The following is a 17089-nucleotide window of genomic DNA, read 5'->3' on the forward strand; positions in this document are numbered from 1 at the left end:
GCAGGAGCCCCAGGTGTTTGCTGAACAGCCCTCAGTGAAACTGTGTTGTCAGCTGTGCTGTAACGTCTTCAAGGATCCCGTCATCACCACGTGTGGGGTGAGTTCATGTCTGGCTCAGATATTCTGCCTTCGTGACTGCAACACTTTTATTTGTCTTTCAATTTTTTTTTTTTTTTTTTTATTGTCCAAAACGACATTTTTTAGTATTTATTTATTTTAATAGTGGTCAAAGACCAAGCCTTTGTTTTCTGCTGAATGTGACAAAGCATGAGAGGATTAAAGTGGACGTTTGCAGCTGCTGCTGATGTTGGTGTGATAGATCGACTGAATGAAGTGTACGTCTGATTAAAAAAAAAAGAGCTGAAATACTACTTAAATCAGTAGTGGAAGAAAAGTTTGTAAACCTTAATTCTTAAAATAAATAGACTATAATAAGACTCCTTAATATCAGTTAGTGATGCAAGCCTCAATATGACCGATTTGAACATCTAACGTACAATTGTTCTGGAAACAAGTTTGTACATTAATAGTTTTAGATCTGAAATTATCCTCAAAAATGGAATTACATTAAATTCAAATCACAATCTTTATTCTATGTTTATTTTGAGACTCATTGAATGTTACGTCTTTCTGAGACCCTGTTCATCAGAGATTGGCAACTTTTATCACATCGAGGGCCACAAAAATGTTTTATTTTTCAAAATATTTTGAAAATAAAGTTTGTATAATATACAGTAAACATGTTGATTTCCATTTCATCATGGCAGAACCAAAACTGTGTGTGTGTGTGTGTGATGGTCTGCAGTTTGTTTATATCAGTTTAAATCCACTTCATAAAGACCCAGGTTAAAGGAATCCAATCTTTGCACTGAATCACAACATATAAATACCTCGTCTGCATTAACCCAAATCTTGTGAGTTCTCTGAGAGGCTGATGTTCATACAACGGAGAAGTAAAGTCATGAAAACTCACAAAAAGCCGGATTAAACAATGAAAAACACGGAGGAATCAAACGATCCAGGAGGAAACGGAGGAATAGACAGATGATTAGGACGGACTACATGTCTTATTACAGTTATAGAGCAGGTGAGTGTGTGGGAGAAGAAACCAAAATACATTTAGTGGTGCCAGTCAGTAGCACACAGAGCCTTTCAGTACTTATAGCTCACTGTTCTTTAGAAGAACTTCCATGGTTTCCACACACACACAGAGGTTGTCTGATGATGCTGCTGATAAACGTGCCCATTCAGGTCGGTGTGACTGTGAGCATTTTTGCGCTGGAAGAGGTTCTTCTTCTAATGATTATTAGAGGTTGTAAATGAATAAATTAGTGCACTAGCGCCTCCTCAAATTGAAGTAAAAAGCTGAATTGTTAGGTTTTATTTTTGGTGAACGTGACCCTGTCATTGTCATTCATTTATGAAGTCTTGTGGCCCATGAACGCGATAGACACAAAATGCCTCTGCGATCAATCGGTAGATTGCGATCGACTCGCTGGTTTAGAATGATGATCAATCTTTAATACAGGAAATAACAAAGGGTTTATCTGTATTTCTGTTGTTTTGTATGTTTTTGTTGTCGTTCGTGGGTTGGGGGTTTTTGGTATGATTTTGTATCTTTATCTGAGACATTTTGTGTATTTTTATGCAATTTCTTATCTATTTTTCTTGTTTTTTGTGTACTTCAGTTATTATTAATAATATTCATTATCCTTTTGTATATTTTTGTAGTCGTTTTGGGTATTTTGTTATCAACTTATGCACGTTGTTTCTCTTTGGTTTGTTCATAAATAAATATAACATTTAAAAAAAATAAAGATTTGTTTGACATCCATCCAATTACACACTTTGTTCCTCCCATGATAATCAGTGTGATTGTAAAGTTGTTATTTTTATTATTTTATAACGTATTACAAACACAAATTATTGTGTGTACAATCTATAACATTAAAACTTTTCCAAACTGTGATCCACAGCACACTTTCTGCAGACGTTGTGCCTTGACTTCAGGTGAGTTTGGGGGGGGTTAGAGCTCCAAAATAGGCATGCATCAAAAACAAAATGTTATGTCTATAACTTCTGTTCCCTGAATGAGAGGAACAAGGTACAACACATATAGTATGGGATATCACGCCCCCGCGTGGCCTACTGAAGAAAACCTCGAATTATGCCTTTTAAGGCAGATGATCTGTGATGACGTAAGCGAGGCTCCGCCTGCCTCATAAATATGCTGTCATCACAGTCATCCTTCAGTTCAGTAGCCGCTCTTCACCGAGCCCAGCTGTGTAGCGGGGCAAAGTAGTGTTGTACCTCGTTTCTCTCCTTCAGGGAACAGAGGTTATAGACATAACATTTCGTTCCCTTTCAGTCGATTCACTCGGTACAACACATATAGTATCGGACATGTATACACGCCCCGCAGAGCAGAACCGGAAACCAACCTCCAGCACCTCTAATGCATGCTAGACTGGAAAGAACAGAATGGGCCACTGAAGGGGCCGTTACATCCAGATGATAAAACTGAACAAAAGTGTGTGATGATGACCAGCTGGCAACACGACAGATGTCACTTAAAGATACCCCCCTAAACAAAGCCCACGATGTACATACGCCCCTGGTTGAATGTCCCCTCACACCCTGAGGTAACTGAAGACCCCTGCCGTTGCAGGCCAGGGAGATAGCCTCCACAATCCAGTGAGAAAGCTGCTGCTAGACAGGGCATTACCCTTAGGTGGATTAGCAAAACAAACAAACAGCTGGTCACATAAACGCACACTCCGAGTGCGGTCTATGTGTTCACGTAGAGGACGTAAAGGACACAAGGAATGTAACCTCCTTTGCTCCTCAGATCCAAAAGGAGGAGGGCAAAAACCCATTAGCTATGAGCTGAAGGTATGATCTTAGGCACATATGTCATATTCGGGCATAATGTGACCTTGGAACCATCTGAAGTGAACTGGGTACAAGAAGGATGCACTGATAAAGCATGATAAAGATAGAAGTAGTGCAGTTTTATATGAAACAAATTTCATATCTGCTGACTCCATTGGCTCAAAGGCGACAAAGCATCTAGCTCATCCTCCGACAAACCATGATCGTCCAGACCGATGTTCAGTACGTCATCGTCCTCACGGTCGGCGTCTAGTCCTACCAGAGGCAGGTTAGAGCGCTCGGAGAACTCCGGCTTGACCTCGGCCAACCCATTCACGTACTCCATGTGGTCGGCCCAGTTAGTAGCGGGGACTTCGACCACAGGTTCCTCATCATCAGACTCGGACGAAGCCGGGTCCCTAGACTGGAATAGGGGAGGGTCGTGCTGTGCGACCACAGCTTTCCCCAGAACCTTCTCCACGAAAGTGACCCGCCTTTCCAGGGTTGAATACCAAAGCTAGCGACAAAACGCACAGGACTCAGGCTATGTCAAGCTCTCCTGGCGTGGACTATCCCCAGGCAGACGGAGCATGCTTCGTGCTGGTCCTTATCGTGCAAGGAGAAGCCGCACCCATGAGTACAGGGGCGAACAGAAGACTTCTTGTTTGCTTTAACCTTCATGCTCATTTTGAAACACTGAAGCTTGTTAATAGAATTAGCGCTCCGCGGGTACAGCAGCAGCTGCTAACACCAACAGGGGCAGTTAAACTAATTCTAGGTAGGCAGTAGCCAAGGCTACTAGCAGCAGCTTGTTAGCTCCACTCGGAAGAGGTGTTCTTAGCGAGGTGAACAGCGTAAGAACTGAAGGATGACTGTGATGACAGCGTATTTATGAGGCAGGCGGAGCCTCGCTTACGTCATCACAGAACATCTGCCTTAAAAGGCATGATTAGAGGTTTTCTTAAGTAGGCCACGCAGGGGCGTGATATCCCATGTGTTGTACCGAGCGAATCGACTGAAAGGGAACAGGGATTGTGTAGCTTTGAACAATTAAGTTTGCTTTCAAACTAACCAAATGTATTTCCACAAAACCCATAAACAAGCAAGAACAAATGCATACAATGGGGCGAGTGAATGTGTCAGAATTATCATACTTTTTGAAATTCAATTTGTTTTTAATTTAATTTTGTTTTTCAGATTTTAAAAAGATTTCAGTAATTAAATAAAAAAGAGTGTGACAAAGGAAGTGGTAAATGAACATACATAATTCAAGACCTGACAAAATATAATTTAAAACCTAGTTTACAAAATATGGACATATTCAAAATTTGAAATCATTAAATGTACTTTGTTCATGTTTCTTTGTCTTTCCTGAAAAGTGCTATAAAAGGGTCATACGTGTTGTTATCCATGCTGGATCTCATCCTGACGTTTGTAAAAGCAGAATTATTTCTCTTTCTTCCTTTTGCTTCTCTTTCTATCGTCCCACGGCTTCACCTGTCAATCAGACACTTAATGATGGACGACTGTGATGTCAGCCCCTCCCATGGCGGGAGGTGGTGTTGTTTTACTGAGCAGCTAATTTAACTGACGGGGAGTTACTGCACATGTACAACTTTTAACAAGAGGCAATGGTAAAGATTGTTGCGCCCCAAAGCGTCACCAATCAGACACAGATGAACGAAAAAACTTTACTCATCATCATCTATATAATATTTACTGTATTCTGATTATCGAAATGCATATATAAATTTCTTTTGTAGTATTTTTAATTTGTTATTATTATTATTATTATTATTATTATTATTATTATTATTATTATTATTATTAATAATAATAATTTTTTTTTATGTCTTACTCAAACTAATGTGGTGAGTGGCGGTGCCCTGGCCCCCTCTATTGGCCAGCCACCACAGCTGGTGGGGAGCAGTTGTTTACATGTGTTTGTACGTGTTGTACAGATAAGTGCCCAGTGGATGCAGCCAAGCTCACGGTGGTGGTGAACAACATCGCAGTAGCCGAGCAGATCGGAGAGCTCTTCATTCACTGCAAATACGGCTGCATGTCGACCGCATCCGGAGCGAGTGGCGCTGTGGCCTCCACCTCCAACGTGGCCGGAAAACCTGGAGCGTTTGAAGTCGACCCACTGGGCTGCCCGTTCACCATCAAACTGTCCACACGCAAGTAAGGAGCAAACGTTCTAGTGTTTTTACTGACCAACGATCATTCTCAAAGATCAAAAACTGAACAGCATCAGTTCAGCCAAACCTTTAGTTTCTTCACTTTGGCTTTTTGTGCACAAGTTATGATGAATACTGACCAATGGAGCTCAGTTCTCACACATTACCAAGACAAAAGTATACATTTTTAATTACCACCTTGACGTTTTATGAATAAATTATTATAAACTCAGGCAATTGCAACCTAGACTGAAACCTGATGACGCAAAGACATTTTTTATTATTTAAGAAAAAGATTAAGACGCAATAAGAAACTTTGTTACCAAAGTTAACTCTGTCGACTAGTTAAGGTTTAGGATTAGGTGAAAACACTGCTTTTGTCAAACAATGTAAGTTTAACTGCCCTCTATGGGTTGAAACCTGGCTACTACAATCTGATTTTGCTATTGGCTTTGATGTAGGTTTGTGATGTTTCGGTGGCTTCTTAAGTCACCAATCACTACTGTTGGCTCCGCCCCTCCTATAAAAATGAACACTTGTGAACTCTGTAATCTGTGGTGAGTCGGCTGGATATGTCCAGCCTAAATGCACGTCTGACAAAACCTCAGGGTTTAGTTACTTTTTAACTTTCCTTTAACAGGTTCAACAAATCCAGAATTTTCAGCTACAACCTGCCATTATTTACTGTATGTTTGCTTGGTTCACATTCCTCATATAAAGCTGCTGTCTGTGTGCAGAGAACATGAGGACACTTGTGACTACAGACCAGTGCGGTGTCCCAACAACCCCTCCTGCCCTCCCCTGCTCACCATGAACCTGGAGGCTCACCTCAAAGAGTGCGAACACATCAAATGTCCACACTCCAAATATGGGTGAGTCCAACAGTTGATGTTAAAATGTAATACTAGAACAGACATGGGCAACTGGTGTGGCCCATAACGTAAATGAAAAAATTACACACAAAATACAAAGAAAAATACACAAATCAACAGCAGAAATACATTAAAATGACTCCAAAAAAACAACAATAAAATGCACAAAAAATATTTAAGACGACTGTAAGAACACACAAAAAGGCAAGAGGAAATCACAAAATAAATCAGAAAGACCAAAACAGCAAATGCAGACAAAACGAGAGAAAAAAAAAACATACAAAATGACGAAAGAATATACAAAATAACTAAAAAAAACCACACAAAATGACAATTAAAATGTACATAATGACTCAAAAAAAAACACACACACAAAGCTTTTGTTCTTTCCTGCTGACATGAATGTTTATAATGTGGCCCTCGGATCAGAAAATCACATTCCTCTGGCCCCTGCTGTAATAACAGTTGCTCATCTCTGTACTGGAACATTATACTATGAAACCAATTACTTTTATTTGACTCCTCTGGCTTCTTTATGTCTCTCCTCAGCTGCACTTTCATCGGGAACCAGGACACGTATGAGACACATCTGGAGGTTTGTAAGTTCGAGGGTCTGAAGGAGTTTCTGCAGCAGACAGACGACAGGTGGGATGTCCACAGCCTCGTGTTCACGCGTCCAAAAGTGTATCCGATGTAAACTGATGTTCATGTGCTCAAAGGTTCCATGAGATGCAGCTGGCTCTCTCTCAGAAGGATCAGGACATCGCCTTCCTCCGCTCCATGTTGGGAAAGCTGTCCGAGAAGTTGGACCAGGTGGAGAAAAACCTGGAGCTTAAATTTGGTACGATGCTGCTGATTTGTAAACCTACAGTCAATTATTTAAATGACGTGTGGAAGGCGATGTTGTACATACTTAAAAAAAGAACAACAAATAATGAATGTGGCTTTTTTTTTTTAACCATAATATTTATATTTTATTACACCCCTAATTGTCAGTTTTCAGGGTTTTCAGTACGTTCCAACAGGCAGACTTTACATGGATTTAAATATTAAACAAATGAAAATCTCTTAAATGTCTCTGTTTCAGATGTGTTGGATGAAAACCAGAGTAAACTCAGCGAGGATCTGATGGAGTTTCGGAGAGATGCCTCCATGCTTAACGTAAGTGTCCTTTGTGAAACACAAATCTATGTCCAGATGAAGTAACACAACCCGCTCCGACTGTGTGTGCAGGACGAGCTGTCGCACATCAACGCCAGGCTCAACATGGGTATCCTGGGCTGTGAGTGTTATTAGTCGTACTTTTGTGTTTCTAAAGGTTAAAATGATCCTGGACTGATCCCGTTCTGTCTTCCTTCCTGCCTGTGTTTAGCCTATGATCCGCAGCAGATCTTTAAGTGTAAAGGGACGTTTGTGGGTCACCAGGGGCCCGTATGGTGTCTCTGCGTTTATTCCACTGGTGACTTGCTTTTCTCTGGCTCCTCCGATAAAACCATTAAGGTAACCGATTTACAATCGGCTGCATTTGAAGCTACGTTAGCGTGCGTCGGTGTATTGAAGCCTGTCATCTCTTCCTCTAAGGTGTGGGACACATGCACCACTTACAAGTGTCAGAAAACCCTGGAGGGTCACGATGGCATCGTACTCGCTCTTTGTATCCAGGGGTAATAAAACACACATGCACACATCTGATTCACCCTGAAGGAGCTGCACTCACTCTCCTTCTTCGTGTTTCTCTGCACAGAAACAAGTTGTACAGCGGCTCTGCAGATTGCACCATCATAGTGAGTCCCTTAACCCTAACTGCTCCCAGGGCGCTACACTGTGGCTGCCCGCTACTCCTCAGAGAAGGGTTAAATGCAGAAATTTGAATTGCCCCCCGGGGATAAATAGTTTCAATAAAAAGCCGCCAGGTGTGACTTCTGTTGTTTGCTCATGTGCAGGTTTGGGACATCCAGACGCTGCAGAAAGTCAACACCATTCGTGCTCACGACAACCCCGTGTGCACGCTTGTCTCGTCACACAACATGCTGTTCAGTGGCTCCCTCAAGGCCATCAAGGTAAACAAAACACACAGTTTAACACACAAGCCTCATTTAGATTCGAAACACTTGGTATGGTTACATGCATCTTGAGGAAAACGTCTTCGACTGGATTTTTAAATGCATGTAAATACAATTGCAAAGGGTGGAACATTTTCACAGGAACTTAAAGCTGCAGTATTGAGAATCGTGAGAAACAACTACCCTCCCCCCTCCCCTCTCTGTTTCTAAACCTATGGTCTCTTACTGGAATCCCCGTGAACGAGAACAACTGTGGAGTACTTGGCAACTTTTTTCTCAATAGAGACTAGTGTCAAATGTAGGGACTACATCTTGTGCTATTATATTGTATTACTCTCTGCTGTGAGGACAGTAACTAGAGGCTCACAGCCCCCCATTCCGCAGCGAGCTCAGCTGAGCAGACAAACAGACATTCCACATTCAGACTGTAAATGAATTGCGTCTGTTCTCTCCACCTTGGATATGATTCCCTTAGGTTTACGAGCAATTCATCCCATCTGTTATCACACTCTCTCTGACTCGCTATGTGGGGCAGACTGCACACGTACTCAAAGCGGACTATACCGAGTCAGAGGGACCATGAGCGACATGTGAACAGGTAAACTTTGTTTCCCCCGACCGTCCGTCCGTCTGAAGAAGAAAGAAAGGCAACAGACAAAAGAACAAGATTAATTTTTGGACAGATGGGGAAACCAATTTCATGCAGCTACAGCATCATCTTCTATCTCAGACATTTTCCTCCTATCTTAAATTTTGTATCAAACTTTTGTATAGGAACTGTACGATCGATACCCACTGTTTCGTAAAGGATACATCGCCACCTATGGAGGTCCTTAGTCTACTTGTGGGCATAGCTGGATAACTGATATGGATATACATCTACACGCAGGAAACAAAAATTGTGAATAATACTTATTCTAGTTAACAGACGGATGAAGAAGAATTCCATGTTATGAGCAAAAGATGCATAAAGCTGTCATAGGTTCTGGTTTTGTGTGTGTGTGTGTGTGTGTGTGTAGGTGTGGGACATTGTTGGCACGGAGCTAAAGCTGAAGAAGGAGCTGACTGGTCTGAATCACTGGGTCAGAGCTCTGGTGGCATCCCAGAACCATCTGTACAGCGGCTCATATCAGACCATCAAGGTACCAACATCTGTCAGATCACAGGCGTGTCAAGTCTTTGTATTGACAGCTTTGTTACAGACTCTGATAAAGCAGATCCATCCACCTCCTGGAGGGCAGTAGTTTGCTTAGAGGTGAACTCGTACCTGCTTGTGGTTCTAGTGACAATAAATTTACAATCGCATAATGACAGAAAAATATGTACATATACAAAAATGACTCCAAAGAAGCACATGTTTAGAGAGCAATACACAAAAGGACATAAAATTAGAGAGAAATACCCAAAATAACAAAAAATATACACAAAAATTACTCCAAAAAGACAGAATGACAGAACAATACACAAAGTTAGAGCAATAAGTTTAAAATCACACTAAAGCTTTTGTTCTCTTCTGTATTAATGCTCAGATTGGTCAATATACTAAATGCTGACATGAATGTTGATAATGTGACTCTTGGATGAGACAATCACAATTTTGTGGCCCCCACTGTCATAACAGCAGTGTTCAAAATGTAATCTGTTACAGATTTCATATCCAAAAATGTAATTTGTTACGTAACCCCTTACATTACTTAATCTGAGAAACATAATCTGATTACTTAGATTACTTCCACGTTGAATTGGATTTTTAAAGTGTAGGAATGTAGCTATCATTGAGAAGAATAAAGAGGATTATTGTGAATATAACATCACAGTAATAACTCGCTCATAATATTCATGTGCTTTAAATCTAATATGTAAAGTCTACTACTCTATTCAATAAACCGTGTTACCACATCATAAAGGACTTGATAAGAAAACACAGGCTCAACTCAATTCCGATTTTTTTGCTTAGATCTGAGTTTTTGTTTGTCCGTTCGCAGTACCATTTATAATGTGACCTGTATCAGATTCCAGTGTGAACGGTTTGCGGCTCCAATCTGCCCTTCATGCGCATTTTTGCGTTCGTCTCAAAGTTTTTGTGCAGTGGAGCCGGAGAATGAATGAGCAGGTGCAGAGGAGAAACCCAACAGAGCAAAACTGAAACTACAGGTCCGACAAACATTAGGTACTGTATTTATATCAGAGCCCGACCTGAAACCCACAGTTAAAGCCTATTTTGTCCTCATACAAATGACATATTTATGCTTGTTTTAGTGGTAAGCCTGCTTTTACAGGCAACAGACAACTGTTCATGTCATCATCAGATCAGCGCACGAGGGAACAAGCGCACGTCAAACACAGGTGCAGTCCGCGCAAGACAGTGGATCTATTTACATAATCTACGTAGGAAATATAAGGATGATCCATGTTCTTGTGCAGAAAAAGGGTTGAATAAAAAGTGGATGCTTGAAGCCTGTTCTATTTCTGTCCCTCTCTAGTCCATGGTGATCAGCGCTCACTCATCCAGCTGTTACTATAAAGTGACGTCAACGTATCAAACGTGCATTAAATCCTCCTTGTCCCTTCACACTGAGGTTGCATTGAAAAAGATCCAATCTGTAACTGATTCAGGACCACATATGGAAGTGGTCTAAATCTGATTTGAAAAGATCAGATATGGGACGGATTTAAGTGTTCACACTGCTTTTAAAAAATCAAATCTGGTCACTTAACTCCCAAAAAAATCGGATTTGGGCCACAGTGTGAACGCAGCCATAGACAGTAGCCTAGCACTAACTATAGACAATAGGCTACCTGTAACTAATTGCACATTAATAAGTAGATAGAGATTAGAGATGTTACTAACTGACTTTTATCCTTGTTGACTACACTGATGTTTCTTTATCGACTATTCAACTAGTCTATTATGAGGTTTTTAAAGAACAGTTCAATTGAAGCACAAAAATAATCTATGTTCACACTGTGAGAGACGAGCATCTGAACATCAAAGTATCTCCTCAGTGATGAATTAAAGGAAGCAAATCACACTGAAAACAAACCAATGAGTTCTGGGCTTACACGTATTTGGACAATAAACAGTCTAACAGGCAGAAACAGTACCATTAATCAGTAATCAATGAGATCAAAAATCACATCAAATTATGGCAACTATACAAAGGAACAAACAAACAATTAATAAATCAGTTATCAGAATTACTGTTCAAAAGTTCAGGCATCACATTTTAATTGAACAGTGAAATGTAGCATGAAAGAAGTGTGTGATGTCCTCCTGTTACTGAATACAAAGTAAAGCTTTTACAATAAAATAGACTTGTACCTTTTCACACGCACACGCACACACACACACACACACACACACACACACACACACACACACACACCGCTATCTCTTCAGTTATCTCTCCATAGATAAATTATTCTCTGCCCTGACATCATTACCTCGGTACCCAACATAAAAGAGAAGCTAATGTTAGCGTTAGCTTGCTAACTGTGATCAGCCTTGTGCTATAGTCCTGCTGCTGTTTAATGAGCTTCTGCCTGGGTGAAAATTAGCCTGAAAGTTTGTCAAAGTTTGTCACTCTTCAGTGGAAAGTATTTCCGTCATCTCACAGCATCTTCTGTGTTCTGTGCTGCAGAAACCAAACGCATTCTTACCAGTTCGGACTCCAGCTGCCTATTTTACATCATCAGTTGTTTTTTTTCATATTTACATTTGAGTTTCTGGGAAATAAACCCTTGATTTCAACAATGTACCTGTAACTCGATTGCCAACTATTTAAGCGGATTACAGTTAGTCATAATTTGTAATCTGATTACGTAACGTAGTTGCATGTAATCCGTTACTCCCCAAAACTAGATAGAAGTTACTCATCTCTGGCATGATAACATCATAAAAATACTTTAAACTGTCAGGACTTGTAATTAGTAATTAGTTTCTAAAAGATGCTTTTCCATAGTTCACAGGAGAAGCAGAGACGAGGTTACATGTCTACGCGGTGGTCGTTTCATTTCTGTTGATTTGGTTTAATTCAATGATTCACTTTGTTAACTTCATTTTCCAGATCTGGGATATCCGCTCTTTGGAATGTGTTCACGTCCTGCAGACCAGCGGAGGCAGCGTTTATTCCATCGCCGTCACCAACCACCACATTGTCTGTGGCACCTATGAAAACCTCATTCATGTGAGAGCAGCACAAAGTGCATTTTACATAGTTTGAGGAAGAGATAAGAATGTTGCTGCATGTATTCAGGTGGTAGTAGTAGTTTTAAACTAAATCAGATGTGCCCTGGCTTACAGACTCTGATTTATAGAAAAGGATGTTCACACGTTAGCATTGTGACCAAGTTAAGATAATACTGAATATGTCTTTGTGTGATGTGTGCAGGTATGGGACATTGAATCCAAGGAGCAGGTGCGAACCCTGACCGGTCACGTGGGAACCGTTTACGCCCTGGCCGTCATCTCCACACCTGACCAGACCAAAGTGTTCAGTGCTTCCTACGACCGCTCGCTGCGGGTGAGGATGGAAACGTGTTTGTGACCAACATTGAGTGATGACTGAAAGGATTTAGCCTGAAACACTTTATGTAAAGCAGCCTAACATGTCCACTCTATGTCCCTCTTGTAGGTGTGGAGCATGGACAACATGATCTGCACGCAGACGCTGCTCAGACATCAAGGCAGTGTGACCGCGCTCGCCGTCTCTAGGGGGCGCCTTTTCTCTGGAGCCGTTGACAGCACTGTTAAGGTACGTCTGCATGTTAAGATGTCACTGGTGACTAAATTAAGTGGTGAAATATAACAGAATCGGGGACGGAATCACAGAATTGGCCAATGAAAACTGTTGAATGGGGAAATGGACAGAATGTGGATGAAACGCCGTCACCGTGAGGAAAATAAAGTTTTTTTTTTGATTGGTAAATGTTTCCGGGGACCGCGCATGAGGTGCACCGCACTCCCCCCTTCCATCCTGGCAGCTTCAACCACAGTCTAAACCAGGGGTGCCCAATCCTGGTCCTCAAGGGTCCGTATCCAACATGTTTTCGATGTTTCCCTCTTCCAATACACCTGATTCAAATGACCAGGATTGTTATCAGGCTTCTGCAGAGCTTGATGATGAGTTAATCATTTGAATTAGATGTGTTGGAAGAGGGAAACATCTAAAACAGGGGTTCTCAACTGGTCTCACCCTGGGACCCACATTTTGCCACAGTCATTTAATCGCGACCAACTATTTTTTAGAATTCAACCAACCAAATTTAGTTTTTGAAAAATAGCTGTTAAAAACACATTTATACATAGTATTTTTTAAATCATAAATCAATATTTTTTCCTAAGTTGATCAAAACTTAATCAATAAATCTGCTCAGATTCAGGAAACCATTGATCCCTGAGAGGGAATATGGTGACATTAATGCTGCTCTAGAAGTGGGCGATATGGCAAAAATATCATATCACCGTTTTTTTCTTTGTGAAATCACAATCACAATTTTATCACGATTTTTTTCATTCAAATCATTTAGACTATTTTAAAGTTATTTACCAATAAAACAAACCAAATAACTTTCTCAAAATCATCGCCCTAAATAGAAAAAAGGAATAAAAGATCATTTAGGACAAGGTAATTATCTTTTTTTTTTTTAATTGTATGTAAGCAATTCATCAAACTGGTTCCTGGTACAATTAACATCAAACAAAAAGGCTGACAAGTTATTTTAGTCACAGTCTTTTTACTTTAACTAAAGCGGTTTAGCATTAGAGTTGAAAACTAATATTTTCCCAAAAAATGTATTAATATTTCCAAAAAAAAAAAACTGAATTAAAAAAAAATTAATGCAGAAAACACAGAATTTGGAAATAAAAATTAAACAGAATTTGGAAAAAAATTAAATTGATTTCATAACATCTATCTGCTAACGCTCACATTTCAGACCAATGATAAACAACCACACTGGAGATGATGGTTGATGTTAGCATTTGTCTGTGAAATAGCACCTGCATATGAATGCTAATGCTAGGTATCAGTGTTTAAGTGGGGATTCACTGTATACTAGAGGTGTGCTAATACATTGATTATTAGTTTAATTGCGATTCGACACGTGACGATTCGATAACGATTCTTAAATATTAAAAATCGATTGGTTTTCATAATAACTAAATGACAGCAACGCTGCTCGTGGAACTAAAGTAAAAGTTGCGGGTGTCGCCCGGACTCCTGAAGGAACGGATCAGGTGAAGGAGGCGATGGAAGTTGGCCAAGAGGTATCTGTGTATTTCTTGCACCAGTGTCTCCTCATCGGGCTCATTTTCTCTGCAACCGTGTGCCGCCACCGGCTCCGGGTCGGCCTGGAAGGGCCCGGCGGTGAAGGTGGCTCATGGGCTGCGAGCTGAACAGCACTGCTCCGCTCCCAACTCGCTTATCTTTGGGCCGTGGACTAGGTTATATTGCTGCACCCTCTCAGCTCTGCAGCGATGCATCTAGAAACAAGGACACAGCTCCGCCACTTCATTTAACATATTGACCAGTTAATTTTCTTATACAGTTTAAAATCCTAAGCATGATGACAGCAGCTGTGATAGAAAACAGCATTAATGACGAGTCCCTGGCAGGATTTCATAATTGATAACAGGATAAACAATTATTGTGTTCTTTTATTCATCCACCTTTTATTTAAAAACCCAAATTGTGTTATAAAAGCTGATATTGTATATTTTATGTTTTTAAAGCTTCTTTGATTGTGCAGAGCAAAATGTTGATTTTCTTGTGAGATTTCTGTAGCTCTTGAAGAAGTCTATTTTTACTGAATAAGCTAACTTTTGTGTTGGATCAGATTGAATTAGCTGTACAAGCTAATATTTATTAGGCTTTACACATTCAGGATTTTTGGGCCAATCACCAATGAGTGAGTTAAAAAAAACGATCACCGTTCTGATCATATGAATTCAGGTTGGTTTTTTTAGGTTCCTTCAGTACTATCTGATACAGATTCAATGAAAATCAAACGGTACCATTTTTTGAGACCTAAACGCAGCCTTGTGACTGTGAGGGAGTGGAAGAGTTAAAGAGTTGGAGATGAAGCTGTGGAGGCAGACCACACTGGAACTACGTGAAGCTTCCATTAGCATTAGCATTAGGAGCAAATATATATTTGCTGACTGTGGCATCGCAAAACCTGCTAAACAGGAGGCATTGCTCTGCTTTAGGACTCTCACTTTTAACATGCTCGGACCGAATAAACAAAACACATGCACACACACAAACACACACACAGACGCTAACAGCAGACGCTGCCCACGCTTTCAGAGCCGGTAGACTGGGGAAGAAGTCTGGCGCTGAGCCGCTACGCTCTAATTGAGAGACATTTTTGCCATTCGCGCACAGGTTTTCACCTTTGTGCTTAAATGTGAGTGAAATAAAGCCGTGTCACGTAAAGCAAACAACTCTTCAGTATTAATGAGATGGATAAAACAATGTAATGGGTGCATCTACAGAAAGTCATCATGACAATGATGTCATTGATCGGATTGACAAAATAAGACCCATAACAGCCGTTCACATTAATTGCATAAAATGCAAAATGTCGGCAGATCCGATAAAGCCGATTAGATCAGTGTAAAGCCTAATATTTATGGAGGATGAGGAGTGCCACAATTAAATGAATACATACACTGTTAATTCATTAATTAAAAGTGTCAATAATTAATTAAATCCATTTTACATTTCATTTTCATTCCAAAAAGTATGAAGTATAAACATTTCACTGTTTATTTATTTCATGGTATGGTGTTGCAGCACCCAGCGTATTAGAATTATGCCCTGCCTCAATCCATTGTCAGGGATCGATTTAGCTTGATGTGCAGGTAACCAATCAGTGTTAGGAAAGTGCTGCAAAACCAGACCATAAAATAAGTAAATAATGAAATATTAATATTTCATACTTTTCAGAATAAAAATGAAATCTAAAATGGGTTTAATTAATTATTTGCGCATTTAATTAATTATTGATACTTTTAATTGAATAATGAATGGTGTCTTTATTTATATAATTATGGCACTCCTCGTCCCCCATAAATATTTTAGTTTTTTTATATTGTTATATTTATTTATTTTGTAATATGATTACTGTTCGGTTTGGTGATTTGACATAAAAAAAGATAATGGAAACACATCTGTTTGGTTACTTTAATTAATGGATACTGACACATATCGAATGGAATGGTGAGGTTCCTTAGATGGCACAGCCCTACTGTATAGCCGTGTGTTGTGGCTGCACTGGTTCTCCTTTAAACGGGTTTTCTGTTTGTGTACGCTGTTTCTAAGCTGTGCTCTGATCTCCTTCAGGTGTGGACGTGCTAAGCTAAGCTAACTTCTGGAAGCGTTCACTCGGCTCCTTCTCCGCGCTTCCATCTCTTTGATTGTGATCTGCACATCTCCTCAGTGGCCTCATCACCAATAGAATACCGGGACCGGCTGAACGCTGGACGGACACACACATGCACACATACACACACACACACAAAACTTAGAACCATAATGACACACATTTTATATGAACTAAGAATTATCCAAAAATAAAAACATCTAACATGCAGGACTGTGTACCTCCATTACCAGTTTCAGACATCTCTCTCTTCCTCCGCCTTAGCATTCTCTACCCTCAGATCAAAGAGCTAAGCGCAGTTTCAGTAAAGCTCACTTGGACCAAACTCACTGTTTTAGCCTTTTCCAGAGTTTTTACTGACAGTGTGAGATTTACAGGATTTTACTCGTGATAAACGGTTAAAGACGAACAAACTGTCACTGCTCCACTTTGGTGTGAGGCCACATCAGGCTGTAAATCAGAGAAGAAATCACCAACTATCTTTGCTTTGCTTTAAGCTTTGTGTAAATAATGAATGTGCCCAACAGGTTTGTAAACATGTAACTATCTTCAGTTTCTGGGAATTGTCGAGTCAAACAGGGAACAATGGTCTGCAAACATGTTTAGTTAAATTACAGCTGCTGTTAGAGTTAGTGTTACATTCACTTTGCAGATGTTAAAAGTTATGAATGTCAAAAGTAAAATAAAAGCAAAATTTCTATTTATCAACACAAAA

General features: G+C 40.1%; 1 protein-coding gene across 2 annotated transcripts in view; it reads left to right on the top strand.

Annotated features, from left to right (window-relative positions):
• Positions 1-17089, top strand: part of traf7 (TNF receptor-associated factor 7) — a 28123-nt gene extending 11034 nt beyond the window's left edge. For both annotated transcript variants that reach the window (XM_028455826.1, XM_028455827.1), the window contains exons 6-22: positions 5-97; positions 1977-2010; positions 4833-5055; positions 5789-5923; positions 6473-6568; positions 6643-6764; positions 7011-7084; positions 7157-7205; positions 7296-7423; positions 7505-7587; positions 7668-7707; positions 7867-7983; positions 9006-9128; positions 12054-12173; positions 12378-12509; positions 12621-12740; positions 16335-17089. In XM_028455826.1, the coding sequence (XP_028311627.1) occupies positions 5-97; positions 1977-2010; positions 4833-5055; positions 5789-5923; positions 6473-6568; positions 6643-6764; positions 7011-7084; positions 7157-7205; positions 7296-7423; positions 7505-7587; positions 7668-7707; positions 7867-7983; positions 9006-9128; positions 12054-12173; positions 12378-12509; positions 12621-12740; positions 16335-16349 (1704 nt within the window). In that variant the 3' untranslated portion in view covers positions 16350-17089. The remainder of the gene's footprint in view (positions 1-4; positions 98-1976; positions 2011-4832; positions 5056-5788; positions 5924-6472; positions 6569-6642; positions 6765-7010; positions 7085-7156; positions 7206-7295; positions 7424-7504; positions 7588-7667; positions 7708-7866; positions 7984-9005; positions 9129-12053; positions 12174-12377; positions 12510-12620; positions 12741-16334) is intronic.

Source organism: Gouania willdenowi, chromosome 8 (genome assembly GCF_900634775.1).
Source record: "Gouania willdenowi chromosome 8, fGouWil2.1, whole genome shotgun sequence".
NCBI lineage: Eukaryota > Metazoa > Chordata > Actinopteri > Blenniiformes > Gobiesocidae > Gouania > Gouania willdenowi.